The sequence below is a fragment of the Equus asinus genome, chromosome 15 (genome assembly GCF_041296235.1).
Source record: "Equus asinus isolate D_3611 breed Donkey chromosome 15, EquAss-T2T_v2, whole genome shotgun sequence".
Taxonomy (NCBI): domain Eukaryota; kingdom Metazoa; phylum Chordata; class Mammalia; order Perissodactyla; family Equidae; genus Equus; species Equus asinus.
The window spans coordinates 34542312-34563727 of record NC_091804.1 but is presented as its reverse complement, the minus strand read 5'-3'; the positions used below and the strand labels follow the sequence as shown (position 1 = coordinate 34563727).

The 21416-nt window shown below is 54.5% G+C and overlaps 2 protein-coding genes across 10 annotated transcripts in view; one reads left to right on the top strand and one right to left on the bottom strand.

Annotated features, from left to right (window-relative positions):
* Window positions 1-2324, top strand: part of JPH2 (junctophilin 2) — a 61160-nt gene extending 58836 nt beyond the window's left edge. For both annotated transcript variants that reach the window (XR_011494647.1, XM_044748214.2), the window contains exon 6: window positions 617-2324. The gene's annotated coding sequence lies outside the window, so the exon portion shown is untranslated. The remainder of the gene's footprint in view (window positions 1-616) is intronic.
* A 2147-nt stretch (window positions 2325-4471) lies between these two features.
* Window positions 4472-21416, bottom strand: part of TOX2 (TOX high mobility group box family member 2) — a 151694-nt gene continuing 134749 nt past the window's right edge. For 4 of the 8 annotated variants that reach the window (XM_014845925.3, XM_070485968.1, XM_070485969.1 and 1 more), the window contains exon 9: window positions 4472-20633. In XM_014845925.3, coding sequence (XP_014701411.3) covers window positions 20597-20633 — 37 coding nt within the window. In that variant the 3' untranslated portion in view covers window positions 4472-20596. The remainder of the gene's footprint in view (window positions 20634-21416) is intronic. The other 4 variants (XM_044748345.2, XM_044748354.2, XM_070485966.1 and 1 more) reach the window with 1 other exon arrangement.

Sequence of the window (21416 nt, the reverse complement as noted above, 5' to 3'; positions counted from 1 at the left end):
CCGGCCCAGCCTTTACACTGTCAGTCCCTTGCTTCATGATGCCAGTGGAGTTTCTGCCTCTTGCCCCGCCCCCCACGAAGGCCCCCTTCATGGATCCTAGCTTAGTGTAGGCTGGAGGGTCCTCCTCAGTCCCAGAGAAGGAGAAGAGCTCCCTGTCTTGTCACCGTCTAAATAGCCAATGACAATATTAGCCTGGTCGGTGCCGACCTGGGGGTGAATGCTGAGCCCCGAGGGGTCCCTGGTTCATAGGGGATCTGGGAACGATGGCTGCAGGGACTGAGGATGGAGTGACCTGAAGGATGGGAAGAGTGAACCAGATGGCAGTGGGGGAGGAGGAAGGGAGGGAAGAGGGAACCAGGCAAAGGAGACGGCACTGCAGACAAGCAGAGGCAGCATCCCCAGCAGAATGAAGCCGGCCTGAGGGCCCAGGGAGGCCTCAGGGACTGTCTCTGAACCCTGAGTCACAGCCAAGGGGCAAGGCTGCCCTGGGGGCCTAGGAGGTGGGATCTTACCCCAGGGAAGATCAAGCCTGAGGCTTGAACTCTGCCTTGAACCTGGCTCAGCTCTCCCTCCCTCCCTTGCTCCCTCGCCTGACACTCTTGCTGTCTCTTTGCAGAGCCAGGAATTCCTGCTGAGGACGCAAAGACCCCTCTTTTTGTGGTGCCACGCAGGGTGGCCAAGGAGGACTGGAACCCCTGGGTCCAGCTCACTTCCACACCGCAGGCGTTCAAGGAGGCCTCCCGTGGCGCCCGCACTGGGTGGCGGAGGCACCCAGAGGACTCGAATGCACAGGGAGGCCCCCAGGGAAGAGCCCTGGTCTCTGGAGCTCCCTGACCTGCTCCCGTCCCTCCCTCTCCCATGCTCCCTCACCCCACCCGTAGGTCCCCTCCACCCCAGGCTTTTGTGTGTTTTGGGGGAAGTCCCCAAATCAGGATGTTAATAATAAATCCCAGCCCCCTTCTTCCGCCCTTCCCTTGCTTTATTTTAGCCTCTGGCTGCAGGGCCGGGGCCCCCAAGCAAGCAGGGGGAGTGATAGGACTCCTGTGGTGGGCCAGCAAGGGATGCACTCTCAGCACAGGGGCCCTTCCTTCGCAGGCTTGACCCAGCACACACCTGTCCCTTGATTACAGATGTTCTGGATGACAATAGAGGAAATGGACATGCTCAGTTTCAATATCCCAGGAGACAGTGCTCCCATCTCCTCCCACCGGTCCAGTTAGCTTCCCTTCTGGACCAATAGAAGAGGGGGAGATGTAAGGAATTGGAACCTTTAGCTGGGAAGCCACTGACCAGGTGGTGGGGGGTGGGAGTGGGAAGACGGGCTAAGGGGCCATTAGGATGGCCCCTGTTTTTGAGTGTGCCTGAGCCCAAGGTTGGCGTTGCATTTAGGGCTCCCAGTGTGCTCAGAGTGCTCAGGGTCACCCTGGGGGAGCCCCGGGGCTGACAAGGTAGAGCTCCTGTGAGGCCCTGTGAACTGGTTTGTCCACACCCCAGCTCAGGGGAGCAGGAGTGGAAGCCCTCGGAAGCCCAGGCAGACCTCCCTGGGGCAGACTAGCAGGCAGGTGCTAAACAGGCTCCTTGTCAACAGCCTTTCCCGGGGAGGGAGGAGGAAGTCTGGGCTCCCACTGGGTGCAGTCTGTGCAATAATTAGCCCTTTGGCTTGTTTGGCAGAAGAGAGTGTTTGCATGTAGCCCATTACAGATGTTTGGTACCACACTGGGTCACTGGGCCCTTGTGCTTGCTGGGGGTGGCTGGAGGCTGAGGGATTATGGTACCCTGCCCCCGGGAGGACAGAAGGAGCAGCCCCTCTCAGTTGGGGGAAGGATGTGGTGACAGCATCCAAGCAGAGGTATGGAGAACTGTGGCCCTTCTGCCTTGGTTTCTCTGGACCTGGGGCCTTTGGCGTGGTGACCTGGCCTCTGGGGGCAGCTCTACGACCTGCGGTTTGCTTCTGATGGGGTCAGCTCTCCCTTTCCCCCCAGTTCTTGGCAGCCTTCCTCCAGCTTCACACTTGCTGTTTCAAGCACTGCTGGGGACTCGGGGCGTGGCTGGAATCTTGGACTGCGTTTCTCGGATTCTCCCATCCCCACCAGGGCCCGTGGCTCTGCATCTGTGTTTGGGCTTTTCTGGCCTCCTAGGGAATGTGGGGGGATGGCCGGGGGCACTGCTCAGGCTGACAGGCTCCAGGTTTTCGGCCTGGCCCAGTGCTAAGGATTAAGCCTCCTGCTGCCAGAGCTCCCAGGCCTAGTTTTGGGGCTGGTGTTTGGGGCGAGGGTTCAGGATGCTGCAGTCTGTGCAATAATAAACGTGCATCTGCTCACGGGCTCTGGCTGGGCTGTGGTGTCTGCTTGTGGGCCCAGGATGAGGGACTGGCTGAGGGAGGGCGACAGTGGCTGGGGGCCTCTGGGTCATGCTGGTCCAGGCCCCCTCCCCTCTCTCTTATAATTCCCATAATACCTTGTGAGGAGCAGCTGAAGGGCGTCGGTCCTGGAGGGGTGGCTCAAAGGCCGCAGACCTCCTAGGGCAGACCCTGAGTTTCTAAAGCAGACTTCCAGAAGCTTCCCTGAGCAGCATATGATAGAAGAAAGAGCCTACCCTTTGAGGTTGGGTCTCCTTGGGCTCCAGTCCTCCTCAGCCACTTACTTCACTTCTCTGACCCTCAGTTTCCTCATTTGTGAAATGTGGAAAATAACAGTACCTACTTCCTGGGGTCATGGTGAGGATTACATTGACTACTGAAGCAATGTGTGTAAAGCCGAGCCATGGAAAGCAGTTGAGAAATGGAAACTGTATCATTATTGCTGTTAGACTGCATTACTGTCAGTAGCCCTCTCACATTTTGATGGAGGACCCCGGAAGCCCGCAAGGGATTGAGATGATTCAGGCCCAGTCAGATAGTCTGGAATGTCTCAGTCAGAACCGGACCCGGAGACCATCTTTGTACTTTACAGAGGCTCAGAGAGAAGAAAAGACTTGCCTAAGGTCACACTACACGTCAGTGGCGGGAAAGCAGTTGTCTTGACTTGGTTCACCAAGGTTCTCAAAGCTGGCAGCCCCCAAGACGGTTGGCGGGGAGGGTCCCTCGCCCATCGACAGGCTTGAGTTCAGGCAGGTCCCGGAGGGGCTTGGTGAGCAGGAGTCTGCTGCCACTGACTTGCTGTGTGTCAGTCACCTGTGCCTCAGTTTCCTCTTCTGCCAAAAGACCATAATCCCTGCTCCGTTGCCTTCGTCACAGTAGTGCAGATGTGAGAATCAAATGGGGTGGATTATGGGCAGTAAAGAGTTTTCAAAACCTTAGAATGGTCCAGGGATCCCCAGGAAGAAGGGTGGGTTTGGTGGGACCTCGGAAGTGATGAGAGTGGGAATGAGGAGGGAGTCATTTTCATCTGCACATGTTTTGATAAAACCCACAGGGGAAGGGAGAGGCAGGGAGCCCAGTCAGCTGGTCTGTAGACAGGCTCTGTGTGTGCGTGTGCGTGTGCAAGTGTGTGCAGAAAGTGGGAGTGAGGGGTGGGGTCAGCGGGATGGCTACATTAGAACCATCTTGGATGGCTTGAAAAGAAGGCTCGTTGCTGGAGCCCCCCATTGGAACCTCCACGTCCTGGAAGGTTGGTTGGAGTCGGGCGTCCCCTGGTGGCTCAGGCACAGCACACAGCCTGGCTGGTGCCCCTTCCAGTCTCCACTGGCCCCTCTAGGAAGTTTGTCCTCGTCCTCTGCCACGTCCAGGATCCACGTAAGGTGTCTTGTGCCCTGGGGGAACTTGAAACCACCCTGTGGGCATTGCCGGGGCCTGTGAACACTGACCGCTGCCTTGGGGTCTCGTCAGGGCTCTTCCAGGGCAGAGAAAGGGAGAGGGCCCAGCAGCTGTGGGATTCAGATGTGGGATTGGTGGTAAGAAGGGAATTTTTGTAATCTCTGATGGACCCACAGAGGATTGGGCTGTGCTGGGAGAGACGCTCGAGATGCTTTTGGCTGCACGTAACAGAAAACCAGCCAGATGGTCGGAAGCCTTTGGGGGCCTCAAGCCTGAAAGAGTTATATGGAGCAGCCTTAATATGTAACTCAAAATAAAAACAATACCTAAACCGTAAAACAGAAAACTTGCATGTATGCTGAAATTAAAACAGCTCAATTTTTTTCCTTTGTGCAAAATTCTGACTGTGCCTACGGAGGCTGGACTTCTCCCTCCCTCCCCCTTGCTCCGCCCCTGTCTTGCTGGTCCACCAAGAGGAGGGAAACCCTACGCTCAGTGGAGTCAGGCGGCGCTGGGCAGGCACCATGCTGAGCCCTCCACTTCCTCTGGGTGGTGGCAGAGCAGCAGTGTGGTTCGGTGCAGGAGCTCTGAGGTCGGGTCACTGGTTGGAATCCTGGGTCTGTCCTGTGACATTCCAAACCTTGCTATTTCCTTTTCCAGGATGATGATTACCATGCTACCTGCCTCTTAACATTAAAAACATGAATAAAGCACTTAGAACAAGGCCCAGCGTGGAGTGAGCACATGATAAATAAGCTCTCATTATTCAATCTTCACAACAATTCCGACATAGATCTATCACCCCATTTTACAGATGGGGAAATTGAGGCCTGGAGAGATGGAGTGATTTGTTCAAAGTATCAGAGCGAGGGGAGGGCAGAGCTGCAATGGAAACCCGGAGCCTGTGCTCTTTCCGCAGAACCACACTGCCTCCCACAGCGCAGGAGTGAGCTCCCCGTCACTGAAGATGAGCCAGCTGAGGGCAGGTGGCTACTGACCCGGCAGGGCATGGTTGGGGGGAGGGGCTTGCTGGGAACTGGGCAGCTGGAGGAGGGAGGAGGGGTGCTTGCTGTCCAGAAGGGGGCAGGAGCTCCATGCCCAGATGAACCTTTTGGGCCAGTAGATCAATGAGATGAGCAGTAGCTGTCAGAGCTGGAAGGAGGCTCAGAGACTATCTAATCCAGCCCCTCCTCAGGTGGGGAGACGGGCCCAGAGAAGTGAACGGAGTGTCTCAAAATCACACAGTGATTCTGTCAGAATGAGGACTAAAAAGTGCTACCATCCAGGGCCAGCTAGCTTCATGGTCCTCACACTTAGTTTAATGCTCTGCTGTCACCATCTTGAAGTTCTCAATAATTTTTGAACAAGGGGCCCCACATTCTCATTTTACACTGGGTCCATACATCACGTAGCTCCTCCTGCACCATCTACTGGGAGTGGGCTCGAGTGTGCCAGACACGTATCTGTCATGTACCTACTGTTATTGTGCCCATTTTACAGATGCAGAAACTGACGGTCAAAGATGTTGAGTACATTAACCAGGGCCAGGATTTAAACCTGCGCAGTCTGACTTCGGAAATGTCCTCATAAGGGTGACACCATGTTACCCCCTGGGGAAAGGCCCTGGGCTCTGGGCCACCTGGTGGCTGGTGCTGAGACCCACTCAGGCTCGTGTTTCCAAAGTGGCTCCAGTGGGAAAAGGGGATGAGAGAGGAAGAGGATCACAAGGGGCAGCGTCCCCCAAGAATGAGATATCAGTGGGCGGAAGGGGGACGACCAGCCTCCTTCTTTTCCTGGACGGCCAGCTTCTGAGAATTCACCCACCGACCAGGGCACCCTCCGAGTGGATTACGCAAAACCATGTTCTAAGCACACAATGTCAGGATGCTTTAGGCTGCGTGTAACAGAAAACCAAAGTCATGAAAAGCTTTAAGGACACGATTTTAGAAAATCATATCTAATATGAGGTTTGGAGGTGGGCTGCATGGTCCACAGTGACTTTCATCAAGGACCCAGTTTCCTTCCATCTTTTTCTTCTGCCCGGCTCACAGCAGGTACACTTGAGAAAACTTTCTTCGTAGTCACAGAATGGCTGCTGCTGTTCCAGGTGTCTGGGCTCCCTATACCCAAGTTCAGAGGCGGAAGAGAACAAGTTCTTCCTATTTAATTTTTAGCTGCCAAGAAACTTTCCCTAAGAGCCCAAACTCGCCCTGGGAGAGTTCTCCCCTCATCTCATTGGCCCGTTCCTAAGCCAATCACTGGTAAGTGGACTGATTCTGACCAATTAGGATTCACCTGAGTCACACGGGGGTGGGGTGGGTCCTGGATTAAACCCCTGCACAGGCAGCGTGGAGGAAGGAAAAGGACTGTTTGCTTTTTGGTGTAGATTTGCTTCTGGCCCATAAGGGTAAGGGGGGGTGGCTGTGTGCTGGTGATGCCTTGGGCAGTGAGAGGACAAGGCAGTGTTGATGGAGTGTGCACAGTGTCCTAGGAGACTGACATAAATTGGATCGTTTAATATGGGCCACACAGTAACCCTGTGAGGTTGGTATTTATTATTCTCATTTTACAGATGAAGAAATGGAGGCTCAGAGAGGGGAAGTGACTTGCATGTGGACACACAGTATGGGCCAAAGCTGGGCCTGGGCCTGGAGCAGACTGGCTCCAAACCTGCTCTCAGCCACCGGACCCTAAATGTCCTCTCCGTGATTCTGACTGTAACAAGGAGAGGAGACAGAACAACAGGGACCAGACAGCAGAGGGTGGGCGAAGGGGTGACTTGGAAGCAGGTGATCGGAACTGAGAAGAACTGGTCCAGGAGAACGGACGGGGGTCTAGGAGCTGGTCCAGGAGAACGGACGGGGGTCTAGGAGCTGGTCCAGGAGAACGGACGGGGGTCTAGGAGCTGGTCCAGGAGAACGGATGGGGGTCTAGGAGCTGGTCCAGGAGAACGGATGGGGGTCTAGGAGCTGGTCCAGGAGAACGGATGGGGGTCTAGGAGCTGGAGCTGAAAGTGGTGACTTGAGAGGACGGACGAGTTCAGTGAGGCACTTAAGACAGTCGGAGACCTGCCAGGACTGGAGAGAGCAAGGAGTTTACAGGGGGCCCCCTGCATGTGGGGACCAAGCACACAGGCCAGTCAGCGGGGCCTTGTGGTCAGAGGTCAGCTCTGGCAGTAATGGCGGGCTTGGCCCATAGCCCTCTTGGAGCTCCTGGCATTTCATTGGAATTAATTGCTAAAATGTTTGAAAGCAAGTTACTTGGGAATAGGCATTGGTTTCTTGACTCATGGAGGAGGGCTTTATGAGGCCTCGCTTTTGTGTGTGTGTAAGGGTTTTGCGCCCAGATGTAATGGTACTTGAAGAGTCCTCGTCAGACGGCGCAGTGTGGAACCTCTGGCAAGTCCAGCAGGAGAATCACAGTGCAGACCCCTGAGTTCCGGGGCAAAGACATGCCCTCTTCTCCAGAGAAAGACATCAGGACTTGCTGTTGGGTCCTGGTAGAGACTAAAAGCCTGGCCATCAGGCCCCCGAGGCAGACATTCGGGAGTGGACAACAGCAGCCCATCATCAGGAGGAAATGGCGCGTTCCGGGTCGGGCTCGCTCTGGTCCTCAAGGTACAGGCAAGTTTTGCGTGAGCAGGGAGGGCAGGCCCCCAGGGCTGTTGCTTCGGATGCTTTGCTGCCGGTCCGTCACTGCGCAGGTCTGGTCCCAGGGAAGTTCCCGCTGGTGGGAGAAGAAAAAACTCGAACCTGTGTGCTTCGAGGGTTAATTCCAGGAGGCCTGGAATTAGCCTGTTTGGCTGAAGAAAGAGAGGCACCTGCACAGAGCTGAGCCCGGATCAAGGCATGAAATGCGCTGATCAATTGTGCTTCTTTGTAGGAACAGGTCCAAGGCCAGTGTGGGGGCAGTTTAATGACAGCTTGTCGGCATTGGTTGTTGGTAACAGTGAGACTGATGATTGGCACCTGGTCTTGGTGGGGACCCCAAAAGGCTCTGCTGTTGGGGCTGGTTACGTAGCAAGAATGTGCCAACGTGCCCAGCAGGGCACAAGCTCCGTCTTAGGCTCCATGGTTGGGAGGTCTGTGTTGCTGGTCTCTGATCCGAGAGAGAAAGCACACAGTGCAGGCTGCAGAGCGAGGACAGTGGAGCTCACACTCAGCCCTCAGACCCAGCTGTGAGGTGGCCTTCAGCTGTGATGTTTATCCTTGCTTCAAGCTGTTGCTCCATTGAATTCTTTTCTTAATAAACCTTAGATTGGAGGCAGTGTCATGTGGGGTCCTGCGAGTCGTCTTTAGCAATTGAACCCTGTCTAACTGCCACCATTAGCACAACCTGGTTTTCAGATTGTATTAATTTTCTATTGCTGTGTAACAGATTACCGCAGACACAGAGGCTTAAAACAGCACCGATTTATCATCTCACAGCTTCTGTGGCTCAGGAGCCCTGCACATTTTCACTGGGTCCTCTGCTCAAGGCTCTCAAGGCTGAAATCAGGGTGTCGGCTAGCTGCGTCCCCGTCTCGGGGCTCATCTGCTTTGAGCTCCCCTGGGTTATTGGCAGAGTTCATTTCCTGTGGTTGTAGGACTGACGTCCCTGTTTTCTGGCTCGCTGATGGCCAGTGACTGCTCTCAGCTCCTAGAGACCATCTTAGCAGTTCTTGGTCGTGTGGCTTCTCTGACAACAGGGCAGCTTGCCTCCTTCAAGGCCAGCCTCGTCAACGTGAGCTGTTACTCCTGCTCTTATTTCTCGCCTGGCAGCAGGAAAGGATGCAGGGAGCAAGTGGAGGCCTCTCTTCGTGGGTTGCCAGATAGAAGGGGCTTTGGTTTGCTGGAAAAAGACCCCAGGATCTTGTAAGGAGACGTGAGCAGGGTGTGGGAGGAGGGGCATGGCTGACATGGGGGCAACTGCTCCAGAGAGAAATAGGGGCGGGAGGCCCTGCAGCGTGAGCTCAGGACTGGCCTCCAGTCCCCCGTCTCCTGGGGGTGGCCCCACCAGCCAGAGGGCAGGCTCTCCCACCCCAAACAGGCCTTCCTCAGGGGGCTCCTCATTCCCTCCTGGCCTCTGAGAAGGAAGGAAGTCACCTCTCCAGGCAGAAACAGCAAGTGGGGCAGAGGAGTGTGGGTGGAGTGGGGGGTCCCGCTGGAGATAATGACAATGCAAAGTGTCACACCCCAGTGTGCCCTTGCTGTATGGGAGGAAAGCAGCTCCTAAACTCATCTCCCATGGGTATTTGACACTAGTGGTCATCCTTCCATGGGGAGTCTTCACCTTAAAAGAGAAATCTGGGTGGAGCAATGCATAATCCAAAGGAATATTTTGTTCTAGTAAAATTTCAGATATCCGCAGGGGATCTGTGTTTTCGGTCAGGGGCTCCAAGCCCCAGTAACCCTCCCTTACCCCCATGCAATAAAAGAAAAAATAAATAACAACTGGGTGCCTACCCGTTTCACCTTCTTGCAAGAGGCAAGGATGTTGGCAACATGAGGCCGGCGGTGTTCTGAGAATTAGGATCATGTAGCATCACAGCCAGCACTTATTAAGGGCCTACTGCATGCCTCGTGATGTTATCTTGTCTCATTAAATTGTCAGAGCCGCTCCCTGGGGTCGTGACTGTTGAGGGAGGTGGAGGGTAAGAGTGGAAGTGAATGACCTAAGTTACCTGCTTGGATACGGCAGAACTGGAGTCAAAGCCATTGTCTGTCTAGACCCTCAGCCCAACTTGGCGCCTAACCATTCTACCAGGACAGCTATACTGCCCTGCAGTTCCTGATTACGACCACCAGGAGGCGCCACCACTCCACCTATGAGTGCACTCATGCACTTGCTGGAAAAGACTTTTTTTTTTTTTTTTAAATCGTCACCATCACTATTTTCTGATTTACCACAATAATAACAGCTACTATAAATTAAGCACTTACTATGTGCCAGGCCCTGGACTAAACACTTTACTATTAGTGATGACAAACATCATTTCTTCACTGAGAAGAAAGAACAACAAAAAAAGCCCAATTCTTGCCTCTATGTTAAAAAGTACGGTGCACGAGTAAGACAGAAGAAGCTGGAGGGGGGATGCCGTCTAGCATTCTTCAGATGGGAAGGGTCTACCGAGGGCCAGCCTAATGAAAAAAGACCCCCCTAAATGGACATCCCGGCACGATTTCAAGACACAGCAAAGAGGGAATCTGAAAGCTACCGGAGAAGGGGCACAATGCAAGCGCCAGACAAACAAATGGGAAGCGGCGTATCGTCACTCTTCAAGAGCAATGTGGATCCTAGAAGGCAACGAAGTGATGCCTTTGGAGTTCACAGAGAAAGTTACTTTCAACCTGGCTGTCTTTCCCCAGTCCAACCATCAATCGAGTGTGCAGAAAGAATACGATGTCTGCAGAACTGCAGGTTTCCTTCCCATCTACCTTTCTTAGAAAGCTACTGGCGGATGTGCACCACCACCACAAAGGCGCAAAGCAAGAAAGAGGAATAGAGGGATCCAGAAAAGAGAGGACCCTTCCGCAGAGAAAGTGAAGGGATTTGCTCAGTAACAATAAAAGGAAGCTCCAGATGACAGCTGGGAGGCTACCTGGAGAAGGGAGAGCAAATGGGCCCACGGGTGTCCAACCATGTGCAGAGGGAGCTCCCACCCTGTGAGATTTGGGGAAGAATGAGTGGTAGGGGGAAATTCAGCACATGAAGAACAAAAAACAACAACAAAATGATTCCAGCCAAAAACGTAATGAAAGTCCACATCTTGGCCCATCAGTGAACACTAGTTTATGTAACAATAATGTAAACACGGAAATTGATTTAACCACAATTATTATGGAGCTTCACTGGGAGGAGAGGGGAAGGGGAAGCAGAGGCAGAGGCGTAGAAGCCCTGAATCCTCTTTTTTCCACAAACAGAAGTAAATAAATTCTTCAAACTGGTGTGTCAAAGCTGTGTGACCTACACTCATGTTCCCACCAGGTACACAGGCAGCGGGGGCTCGGGCAGGCTGGCCCTGAGGTTGGCAGGCCGAGTCAAGACACAGATGGAGGGCCCCGTCCATAGCCCCCCCATGTGTTTCTTCCCACCGCTGACCACCATCCTGCAGCCCAGCATGCACATTTGTGTCCAGACCACCTAGTTCACGTGTCCAGCTGTGTCTACCTCCCTCCCCTCCGGGTGACACCCTTGGCCACCTCTCAGGGGCAGGAGCGCCCCGCTCCAGCAGCTCTGAGAGCTGGCCACAAGCCCACCGAGGTTCCAGACCATGGAATGTGGTTCAGAAAGGTGGAGTGCTCTGGGTGGGCACATCTCCTCGGTTCCACAGTCCCCTCATCCCTCAGGGAGGGCAGCAGCCAGAGCAGGACCCTGGGAGGTCTACGCTGGGCAGAGCCCTGTCTCCCGCCTGGGGCAGCACTGGTCTGCAGCAACCAGAAGCCCAGCCAACGCTTCTGAGGCCGCAGTGGCTCTCACCTGGGGGTGGTTTTACCTTCCGGGGGTCATTTGGCAAAGTCTGGGGACTTTGGGTTGTCACGCCTGGGGGAGGGGTGCCACTGGCATCTGGTGGGTAGAGGCCAGCGATGCTGCTAAACATCCGGCAGTGCCCAGGATGGCACCTCCCCTGTCCCTTACCAACAAAGAATTGTCCAGCCCCAATATCCCTGGTGCCAAGATTGAGAAACCCAGTGATACACGTGTGTGTGGAGGTCAACAGACTAGGGCTTCAGACCTTGACTCTGCCACTGACTTGTTCTGGGATCAGTTGTTTCATCTCTCTGTGCCTCAGTTTTCTCATCTGTAAAATGGGCTTAATGACAACTATGACACAGGCTTATGTGAGAAATAAAATGGGCCTGATATGGAACATGCCTGGCACACAGTAGGTCCTCAATTAGTATTATAAGTGTTCCTTAGATGTGAAAAAGACATGCATAAATAATATTTTCAATGTACAAGTGAAGAAATAGCAGTAAATGCATATTTATTTATTTGTTAAACAGAGCAAATAGCTGAGAGTTGAGAGTGTCACCCCAGAGGTGGGAGTCGGGGGCTGGAGGTGTGGAAAGCGGAGGGCAGCCTGTGTGGGTACAGACTGCATAGCAAGTACATGTGTTGCTGAGGTTTAGAGTTGAAATCAAAGGCCTGAGCACTGACATTCTTCCTCCCGGGACAGATGCTAATTGCCGTCACACAGCAGCACGAATGCCAGCTGGGTGTCCCAGAAGTGTGGTGCATCCTCTGAGCCCGCCCCCCTCCCCCCACCGCCGCCCAGTCCTGCATGCTCCCAGCGCTGCGGGAGCTTTCCTTGCCCCTCCAGAGCTCTTCCTAATTCTGAGGGTCCAGCAGTCAGCCCGAGCTGCCACCGTACCACAGACTGGGCGGCCGGAACAGGGACATTTATTTCCTCACAGCTCTGGCGGCTGGATGTCCAAGACGGAGGGGCCTCCAGTCTCCGGCGAGAGCGCTTTCCTTCACAGGCAGAGGGAGGAGGCCAGCTGTCTGCTGGCTCTCTTCTTACAAGAGCACTGACCCATCCTGGAGTACCACCCTCCTGACCTCATCCAAACCTCGTCACCCCCAAAGGCCCCATTTCCAGATCCCCTCACACGGCGGTTAGCGATGCAGTTCAGTCCACAGCCGAGGGCGACAGAGAGTCCCCTGGCCTCCGTGCCAGCCCAGCCCCGCCCCCAGAACTTCTTCAAGTGTTTTCTTTCACTGCTTCGCAGCTGCGGCGGCTTAGAATGGCCTTTCCTGGCCAGCACTCTCCCTGACTCTCTCCCCGCCCCTCTAGTCTCACGGTCCCTGCGACACTAGGCGAGTGTGCTGGGGCAGGGACTGGGGCCAAGGTCCCTGAGGCCAGGACTATGGGCACTTCACCCAGTGCTGCATCTCTCTACCAGCAGCTGTCCTGCCCCGCTGCCCCGCGAGGCCCTGTCCAGTCTCCCATGGCACAGGCCATCCAAGCCGCCCGAATCCCTCTCCTCCACTGTCACCAGCCCGCCAGCTCCTCCACCCCCTTCTCTCCCCCAGGACTGCTCAGCCCCCTGAGGAGCCCCCGACTTCCACTCCCCTCCCAACAGCTGGGGGGTTTGCGGAAAATGCAATTGGGATCCTGGCTCTCCTTCGCTTGCTTGCCTTCTCGTTGCCCTTAGAACAAAGTCCAAGCTCCTTATGTGGCCCGGATGTGCCCCTGCCAGCTTCCTCACACCCCTCTCGAGCCTCCTTCCCCAGCCACACTGGTTTCCTTGCTGAGCCAGCCTCTTCCTGCCCCAGGGCCTTGCTGTGTGCCGTTGGAACTCTGTTCTCTGATGTTGTCATTGCTTGTTCCTTTACTTCCTTCAGGCTCTGCTTTGCCGCCTCCATCCCCTCTTTGAAGTGGCCACGAGCTCCCTGCACTCTTCACTGTCATGTCACCCTATCATGCAGTATTCTGAGCATTTGTCACCATTTCAAACTATCCTGCTTGTTCGTTTGTCTGAAAATGTTGACTGGCACCTTTCCGGTCGCCTAGTGCAGGTGACCAGGGCTCACCCTGAGGGTCTGAGTGTTGAAGAAACTGATTCTTAGTTGGGGCCAAACATCACCACCCCCAACACACACATACCCAGAGCTCCCGAAGAAGTGGATGAACCAGCGCCTCCTCCAGGGCAGCCCCTGGCTCCATCCACACCCCCTCCCACAGAAGGGGACGGCTGGAGCAGGCAGAGGGCCACCAGGTCACCTCCTCAAAGTCCCTTCCTTCACCACCTTCCACTGATCTAACCAGGCCCACCTACTATTCTTGCCCAGGGCCGCTCTGAGAAGACCGGGCCCTCTGAGCGTTATGACGGTTCCAAGCCTTAGACGTCTTGGCGGGTGTCCTTGTTTCAGGCTTGTTTCTCCAAGAGGGTGGGCCTGGCCTGTGCTCTTCATCACTTTGTTGCAGCACAAAGCACAGAACCGGGCACTTAATAGGAGTTTATTAAACATTTGTTGAAGGAATGCCTATTAGCCTGTTTTGTATTTTCCAGGCACCTCTGGAGGTCAGCCTTTGGCTGTCACAGTGGAGGGGCAGCGCAGGCCTGGCCAGATGGGCAGAGTGGGCCAGTGGCTGGGGGTGGGGCTGCGGTGCCTCCGGGGGCAGGAGCAAGCCTGGAGGGGAGGGAGGAGAGAGCCCCAGGCAACCTGCGCATAAAGTAAACTGAGGCAGAGAGATGGAGGGCCAGCTGGTCTCTAGGCTCTCACGCCCACATTCTTAAAGTAACCATGTAATGATAATAAATGCGAACGTGAGTTGTGTTTTTAGGAGGCAGACACTTCCTCACACACGATCCCTTGTGATCCTAACAACCGTTTAGTGGGATGCATAACAGTCTTCCGATTCTTCAGATGAGGAAAGCAAGGCTTAGAGAAAGGCAGGTGCAAAACATTTATTAAATCGTCCCAGCAATTCGCACGCATTTCCTCATTTAATCATCAGGCTGAGCCGGAGCTGTTACTGTCATCGTTCTTCACACGAGGAGACCACATCTCCAGGTGGAAAGTCTCCCAGGTGTCAGAGCCAGCGAGGGTCGGGCTGGTCCTAGAACCCAAAGCTGTTGCCACCAGTCTCTGCTTCTTCCCAGATGCTGTGCAACCTCCCTTGTGCCTGAAGCCTCTCTGGTCCTGGCCTGCTGGGATTCACAGTCTAAGCCAGGGCGTCTCTCCAGCCCCGACTCCAATGTCGTCTTCTTTTTCCTCTATTCCAAGGGCAGTGACAGCTCACCTGGTCCCCTTTACCAAGACAGAAACCATTTTGCAGAAATAAATATGTCCAATAATTCACCTATGTCATTTATAAATGTCGAAACAAGAAAAATTGTAAGCAGGCTGGGTGAAATTCTTTCCCCAAAGCTGCGTACTGAGTTCAGTACACGTGTACTGAACCCAGGGGTTGTGCTGCTGCCTGCGGGGCGGCTGGCGTGTGTGGGGCGGTCTGACCTGGACCCGCTGTCCCCAGAATGCTCGAGTCCTGGCATCTGCTCTCCTGGTCTCCCGCCTCCTCACCCCGCCCAGCGTCGCTTCTCAGTGTTGGTGTGCTGGCCCCCAGAGCGGTTTTCTGACCTTCCCAGCATGCTGAGGGCCGGAAAGTAAAGTGTGCGGGGATTGCGTGTAAAGCGAGGGTCTGGGGGACTTCGTGAGAAGCCCCGGAGCTTTCGTGCCTGAGCTCTCAGCCTCCCGGGATCTTCCCACGTGCGAGTGTGAGAAACCCGGAGGGAGGCTAGATTCGGGGTCTGACAGACGTCACCTTAACTCTCAGCTCCCCACAAATTATGTGACCTCCAGCAAGTAACTTGACCTCTCTGGGCAACACATTCCTCATCTGAAAATCTGTTATAATATATGGTAACAGCCTCGTTAGGAGCTCACAGACTGTTGCAGCCCCCTCCCTGCCCGGGGCACAGCGCGACAGCGCCTCTCCAGCCTGCTGACCATGAGCATGGAAGCCGCGATGCGGGCCACCTCCAGGCCTTGGCTCCCAGGTGTCCCCTGAGACCCCCTCTCACTCATCCCTGGCGGCTGCAGAGCATCCAGGAGAGGAGGCCTGGCTCCCCGCGGCTTGAAGGCTTGGAGGAGGAGCCCCCGAGAGGGAGCCAGAAGCTTCTGTTGAGTGACACTGCTGAGATGTCCGGAGTCGTCCCTGCAGCCGAGCCTGGCCCAGCCTGACTGGTGCAGAATGCACGAAACCTGCCTTCTGGGGTGGAGATTAAACAACAGCAACAACAATAATAATAATTACTGTTCTAAGAAGTTTCCGTGTATTAACTCTGTTACTCACAACAACGCTTTGCAGAGGAGCCTATTATTATCCCCAAGTTACATCTGAGGAAATGCAGAAGGGGAGAAACTTGCCCAAGGCCGTCCCACCTGGAGGCAGCAGAGTGACGCTCTCAGGCAGGCTGTGCCCTCGGCGCCCGCTCCTCACCACCGCGCCGGCCGGCCTCTTTCTGCACGACAGCCCTCCAGCCTCTCGTTGGTTTGAGGTTACTGGTTTGGGCAATTTGGGGAGCAGAGCTGAGTAATATCTGATGGGTTGGGCAATTTTTTTAAAACCCCTGAGTCTGTAATAGCTTGTCAGATTTTTTTGCATGTGAGTGCTTTCAAACTTTCAAGAACACGTTATTCCCACACTAACTGAGGCGTGTCCATGCATGTGCTGCGCACGGGTATGCACAGTTGGGTGGTTTGTGTGTGTGCACGTGCATGTGATGGGCATGTGTGTGCAACATGCACTCGTGTGTCTAGTGGGTGGGTGTATGGGGGATGTTTGTGTGCCTGTGGTAGCTGCGTGTGGAAGGCTTGTGTGTGTGAAAGGTATGTATGCATGTTTTTACATGTGTGGTGTGTCATTGCATGACATGCACACATGGCATATATGTGTGCACAGGCATTGTGTGCATGTGGTGTGTGATGTGTATGGTGGGCATGCCGATGTGCTATGCATGTGTGTGATGTGAATGTGTATGTTTTGTGTGGTGTGGGGGTACGAAACGTGCCCACGTGTGGATTTGATGTGTGTGGTGTGTGTGGTGCGTGTATGCATGCATCTGTACGTGTTTTGGGTGCACTGCACAAGTGTATGCTCGCTCACATGCACACCAGCTACACATATGCACACCACATATGTGTCCACATGTCTCTTGCTTTCACCAAGTACCCCATGCACAGATATGCACACCACAGAAAAAGGGATGCACACCACCACACACAAATACACAGCCCAAGTATGCATGCATAAACACTACACACAGACACACACACCACACATGCACACCTCATCCACCCCACACGCGAAACACACAGGCACATGACTCACTCCCCCCCCACTCTCCACCACCCCACCACACCGGGAGTCAGGGCTGGCCGGACCCCAGGAGGTGGATGCCGAGGTCAAGGGCTCAGGAATAAGCACCGTGCCTGAGGTTCGCCTTCAACCTGACGGTGGCCGCCCCCGTTCCTGACTCAGAGATCCTCACGCAGCTATGTGGATGCAGCCTCAGCTTTTCTTCTGGAGAGAATTCTCGAGACTACCAGCACAGAGCCACAGCCTCTGGGGGTCTGGGATCAGGAAAGCACAGCCCTCTAGAAGCCCATCAGTCCTTGGGCTCAGTCCTGGTCACTGTGCAGGGCACAGCCCTGATGTCACCTCACCCAGGAGGCCTCCACGGACCCCGGCTGGAGTGGGGGCCCCTCTTCTGCATTCTCCTGCCTCCCTCTTTTAGCACTGGTCACGTAGTATTTTTTATATTTTTATGATTTATAATATAAAGTACAACTTTATAATTTTAAATATTATTATTTTCCTTCTCTGCCTCCCCAACGAGACCTGAAGCTCCTGGAGGACGGAATCTGCGTCTGATTCCACTTGGCATCCCCAGTGCCCAGCCGAGGGCCTGGCAGAGGTTGACTGCTCACTCGTGCGTGTTCTTGCTTAGTCAGCAAATTGAATTTTAGCATCATGGACTCTGAGGATTAAGTGGAAGGCCCCTCCGCGCCATGATGCCCGCATTCCAGTCTAATGTGGAAATTCATACGGTGCCCTCTGGGGATGGATTACCGCTGGGCAACCTTAGGACCTGCCATACCTCCCTCCTGGGCCTGGGGCTGGCCTCTGTCCAGGCTGTGCCTCCTGCGAGGATTCCACTGTGTTTGTCGGGGGAGGTGTGAGATGGAGGAATCTGAAGGAGGCACTTGGCACTCGGACGGACAAGGGGCTTTGGTCCCTGGGCGAGCTCCACGGACAGTGGGCCAGGCTGTAGGCAGGAGCTGAGGGTCCTCACAATGTCAGGGGCACTGCTCTAGGGTCCAGGGGCTAACAGGTGCGCGAGGTGTGGTGGGTCCAGACCACAGACTGGCCTTGGCAGGTTGAGGGTGCCACGGCCACAGCAGTACCCGGTCCATTCTGAGGCTGTGCAACCAGGGTGGCTGCTCTGGGAGCATGGGGGTGGGACCTGTGGCAGAGGCCTTGGCGCTTTTACCATGGTTGTGGCCTTGGGCTCTCGGTGGCTCCATGGGTTGTGGCTGTCACCACCACAGGATGGAATACAAAGAATGCAGCAGACACTACTTCCAAGGAGGGAGAACCTTTCTGCAAACACGTGGGAACCTCAGTCCCCCTTGGGCGAGGTTTGGGTGGGTTTCAGGGGCTGACAGTCTTGCACCTGCAGGTAGGGCCAGAGCCAGTGACAGAATACGAAACTTTACTGATGAGGCCCCACTGTGCTCAGTGAGTACCACAGGTCTATTTCTCTAGAAATAGACAGAGCCCGAGATGGGAACTCTGGTTCGAGTGATTTATTGAGGGGGCATGCTGGGAAAGGGAGGGAAGCGATCAGGGCAGGGTCGGGAAGAAGCTAAGCAAGGATGCTGTTGTGGCTGGAGAGCTGCTGCAGCCTGATCCTGAGGAAGCTCTGGAGCGTGAACGGTACCACAGAGCTGGCTGCTCCATTAGCGGAGGGCAGCTCTGGGGAGATGAGGCATCACGTCCTGGCCAGGGCAATGACTGGGACAAAGGGGGCAGCTTTGTGAGCGGCCAACACTCAGGAGCTGGGGGATGGGCACTGGCCGATAAAGGGATCTGGTTGGGGTGCTAACAGCACCCACTATAGTTGGCGTCCACTCCATGGCCCTGAAATCAGCCTTCTTGTACCTTCCATCGACCACTGGCTCTGTCCCACTGTCTGGGGCCACAGGACACACCCACTTGACAATCCCTGATATCCGTAGGCAGGGTATTTAGACTGCTTGGGCATCTGAGCATCCTTTGCAGCTGAGAGGCCAGCCTCGGCATGCAGGCACTTCCAAAGGACTCCTGAGCTCTTGGCACAGCAACGAGATGCAGGTGGATGTGTCTGCCTTGGAAGCAAGAACCCAATGGCCTTGCACTCTTGTTATTTCAGGCTGTCTGCACGGATTCCAATAATGCTGTTTTCTCAAATGTAGAAGCAAGAGTCGAATATTAAACTAAGTCATCACCGTGTTACTGACCAGCTCCCCACAGGAGAGGACATTGTAGCCACATGAAATACTGATGCTTTGTGTTGCAAGGATGCTGCTGACATGGCAGTGGGTTGCTTGTGTTTGTTGGTTGGGTTTTCTTGTTTCTTTTTCCAAAGTGGATTACAAAATGCCCTCCAGTGAGGAAACTGCTCACAGAGAAATGGTGCCCCTCCCCACCCCCGGGCTGTTATCTGGGAGAAGGCGGGGTTCGATGAAGGAGCGGCCCTGAGGGCTGCCGTCCATGGGGGGCTCCCGTCAGGATCACAGGACTGGCTCAGAGGGCCGGTGGATGTGTCCATGTTGAAATAGTAGTGTCATGGGGCCCAACAGCTGGAGCCTCCCAAAAGCTCCCCCACACCAGGCAATTGTTATTTTTCCAGATACAGTTAAAATAGTCACATAATTACTATTATTTTTTTGAAGTATCACCACCTAACATTTGTCGGGAAACCTGGTTTAGAGTCCCCTGTCTGGGATGCTTGCTGTGCTCAGGTTTGGAGAAGTACCCCCCCACCCCAACCCCTGGGCTCCCACCACCCTGAACCCACCCTCACCTCCAACAGACTGGAAGCTTCCAGAAGACAGAGGCCCCGTCGGCGGGGGTGGTGGGAGGGTGCACTGCGGTCACCTGCTGATGAGTGCTCCCTGCCCGGCCAGCACTCTATGCCCAGAAGCCCCTTCAACCATCACAAGAACCCTGCGTGTTCAACCCGTTACTATGCCACTTCTACAGACGGCAAGATGGAGGCCAGCGAGGCTCCGTCACCCACAGCCACCTCAGGGGCAGGTAGACGGCAGGGACGACCTCTACCTCAATCTGACTGACGCCAGGGGCTCCGTCCTGGCAAAGCCACCAGCGAATGGCACTTCGGAAGGCCTGGCCCCGGCTGAGCCAGTACAAGAGGAAACAGACTTGTTTTCAGCTTTTCAGACGTTTTATTACAAAGGAGTCTGAGAGAAGCACTGGGCACCGAGACACACGTTCGCCAGGGCCAAGAAACAGCGGCAAACAACACCAAGAACCAAACCCAAACCAAAGCCCAAACCACACACGCTTTAGGGCACACTGCATTTCTGTTCTTGAGTCTTCTTCTTAAATAGACAAAAGTCATTGTTGGCAATTTTAAATAGATGGTTTAAAAAAAAACACACACACAATGCCTCCGAGTGTGGCTATAAATTGTCCGGTTCTTGCCATACAGACGATGAAACGGGTTGGCAGCCGCTCTGTGCACCTCTCCCTGAAGATAAAACTTAAAAACATGTGCTAAGGGTCATATAAAATGCTTTTTACCTTAAAGGAAACTACTTTTCTCCCCCCACAAAATAATCTTACAGATGTCTTCAGCACAGTTCTAAAACACTTAGTCAACTACTTACACGGAGCCAACAGTTCATAGGGTCATAATCTTTTGTTCACACTGTAAAACCGCATTTGCACGTCCGTGGCTGGGCTGGCCCCGGCCCCAGGCATCTCGGGGTGGGTCTCTGTCGGTAAGCGACCCCTCCAGGGGCAGCCCACAGGCGCGTGGGCTGGGGCCAGACGTCCAGACATGGGGTACGGTGTGCAGGGCGAGGAGCGGGGGCCACAGTAACCCTGGAGCAAGCAGGTCAGGGGGCGGAAGGTTCCTGCAGGTTCTCTGGGCTGGCGGCGGGCGGCGGGCTGCCTCTGCGGTCTGGTGGGAGGTCGAGGGAGAGTCTCAGCCCTGGGGCATTGGCATGTCACTGCTCTCTCTTCTCTGTCACCCTGCTTCTGCCCAGGCCTTTTCTCTGCTGTTGGCCCTTCCGGCTCTGAGCAGTGCCCTTCCAGCAAGCCTCAGGGAGGAGGGGGAGGCGGGATTAGGTGAGGTAGAGCGATTTATCCCTGGGGAGCAGGCTGTGGGAGAGAGGAGGGGCTGTCAGAGCCAAGGCCGCAGGACACCCGCTCACTAGCCCTTCACCCTACCCTGGACTCCGCTGCCCCCCTGAGGATGAGTGAGGGGCAGGTGCTGGTCCCTCCTTGACTGTGCACTGGGGAGAACCTAACACCCCTCCCGGGACCCTGGGGGGAAGGTGGCAGCAGTGTGTCTGTCCTTCATGGAAGCCAGTTCCAACACGGCCAGGGCTCTCAGCTCAGTTTTTGGTCACAGTGTTTCACGTATAAATTTCAAACAGAATTAAAGACGGGCAGGTGCTTTTTATGTTTTGCAATAGGGCGCTCATTTGTGATAACATGGATGGACCTCGAGGGCATTACGCTGAGTGAAATAAGTCAGACAGAGAAAGACAAATACCCTATGTTCCCACTTATGTGGAGAATAAAAAAACCCAACAAGCTCATAGACGGAGAGAAGAGATTGACGGTTGTCAGAGGTGGGGTGGGGGTTGAGTGAAACAGGAAAAGAGGGTCAAAAGGTACAAACTTCCAGTTATAAAATAACTAAGTCCTGGGGGTGTCATGGGCAGCAAGGGGACTGCAGTAACAATACTGTATTGCTATTTGAAACTCGCCAGGAGAGTAGATCTTAAAATTTCTCATCACAAGAAAACAAAGTTATTAACTATGTGTGCTGATGGATGATATCTAGGCTTACTGTGGTGATCATTCCACAACGTGCACAAACTGCAAATCATTCTGCTGTACCTCTGAAACGAACATAACGCTATACGTCGATTATAT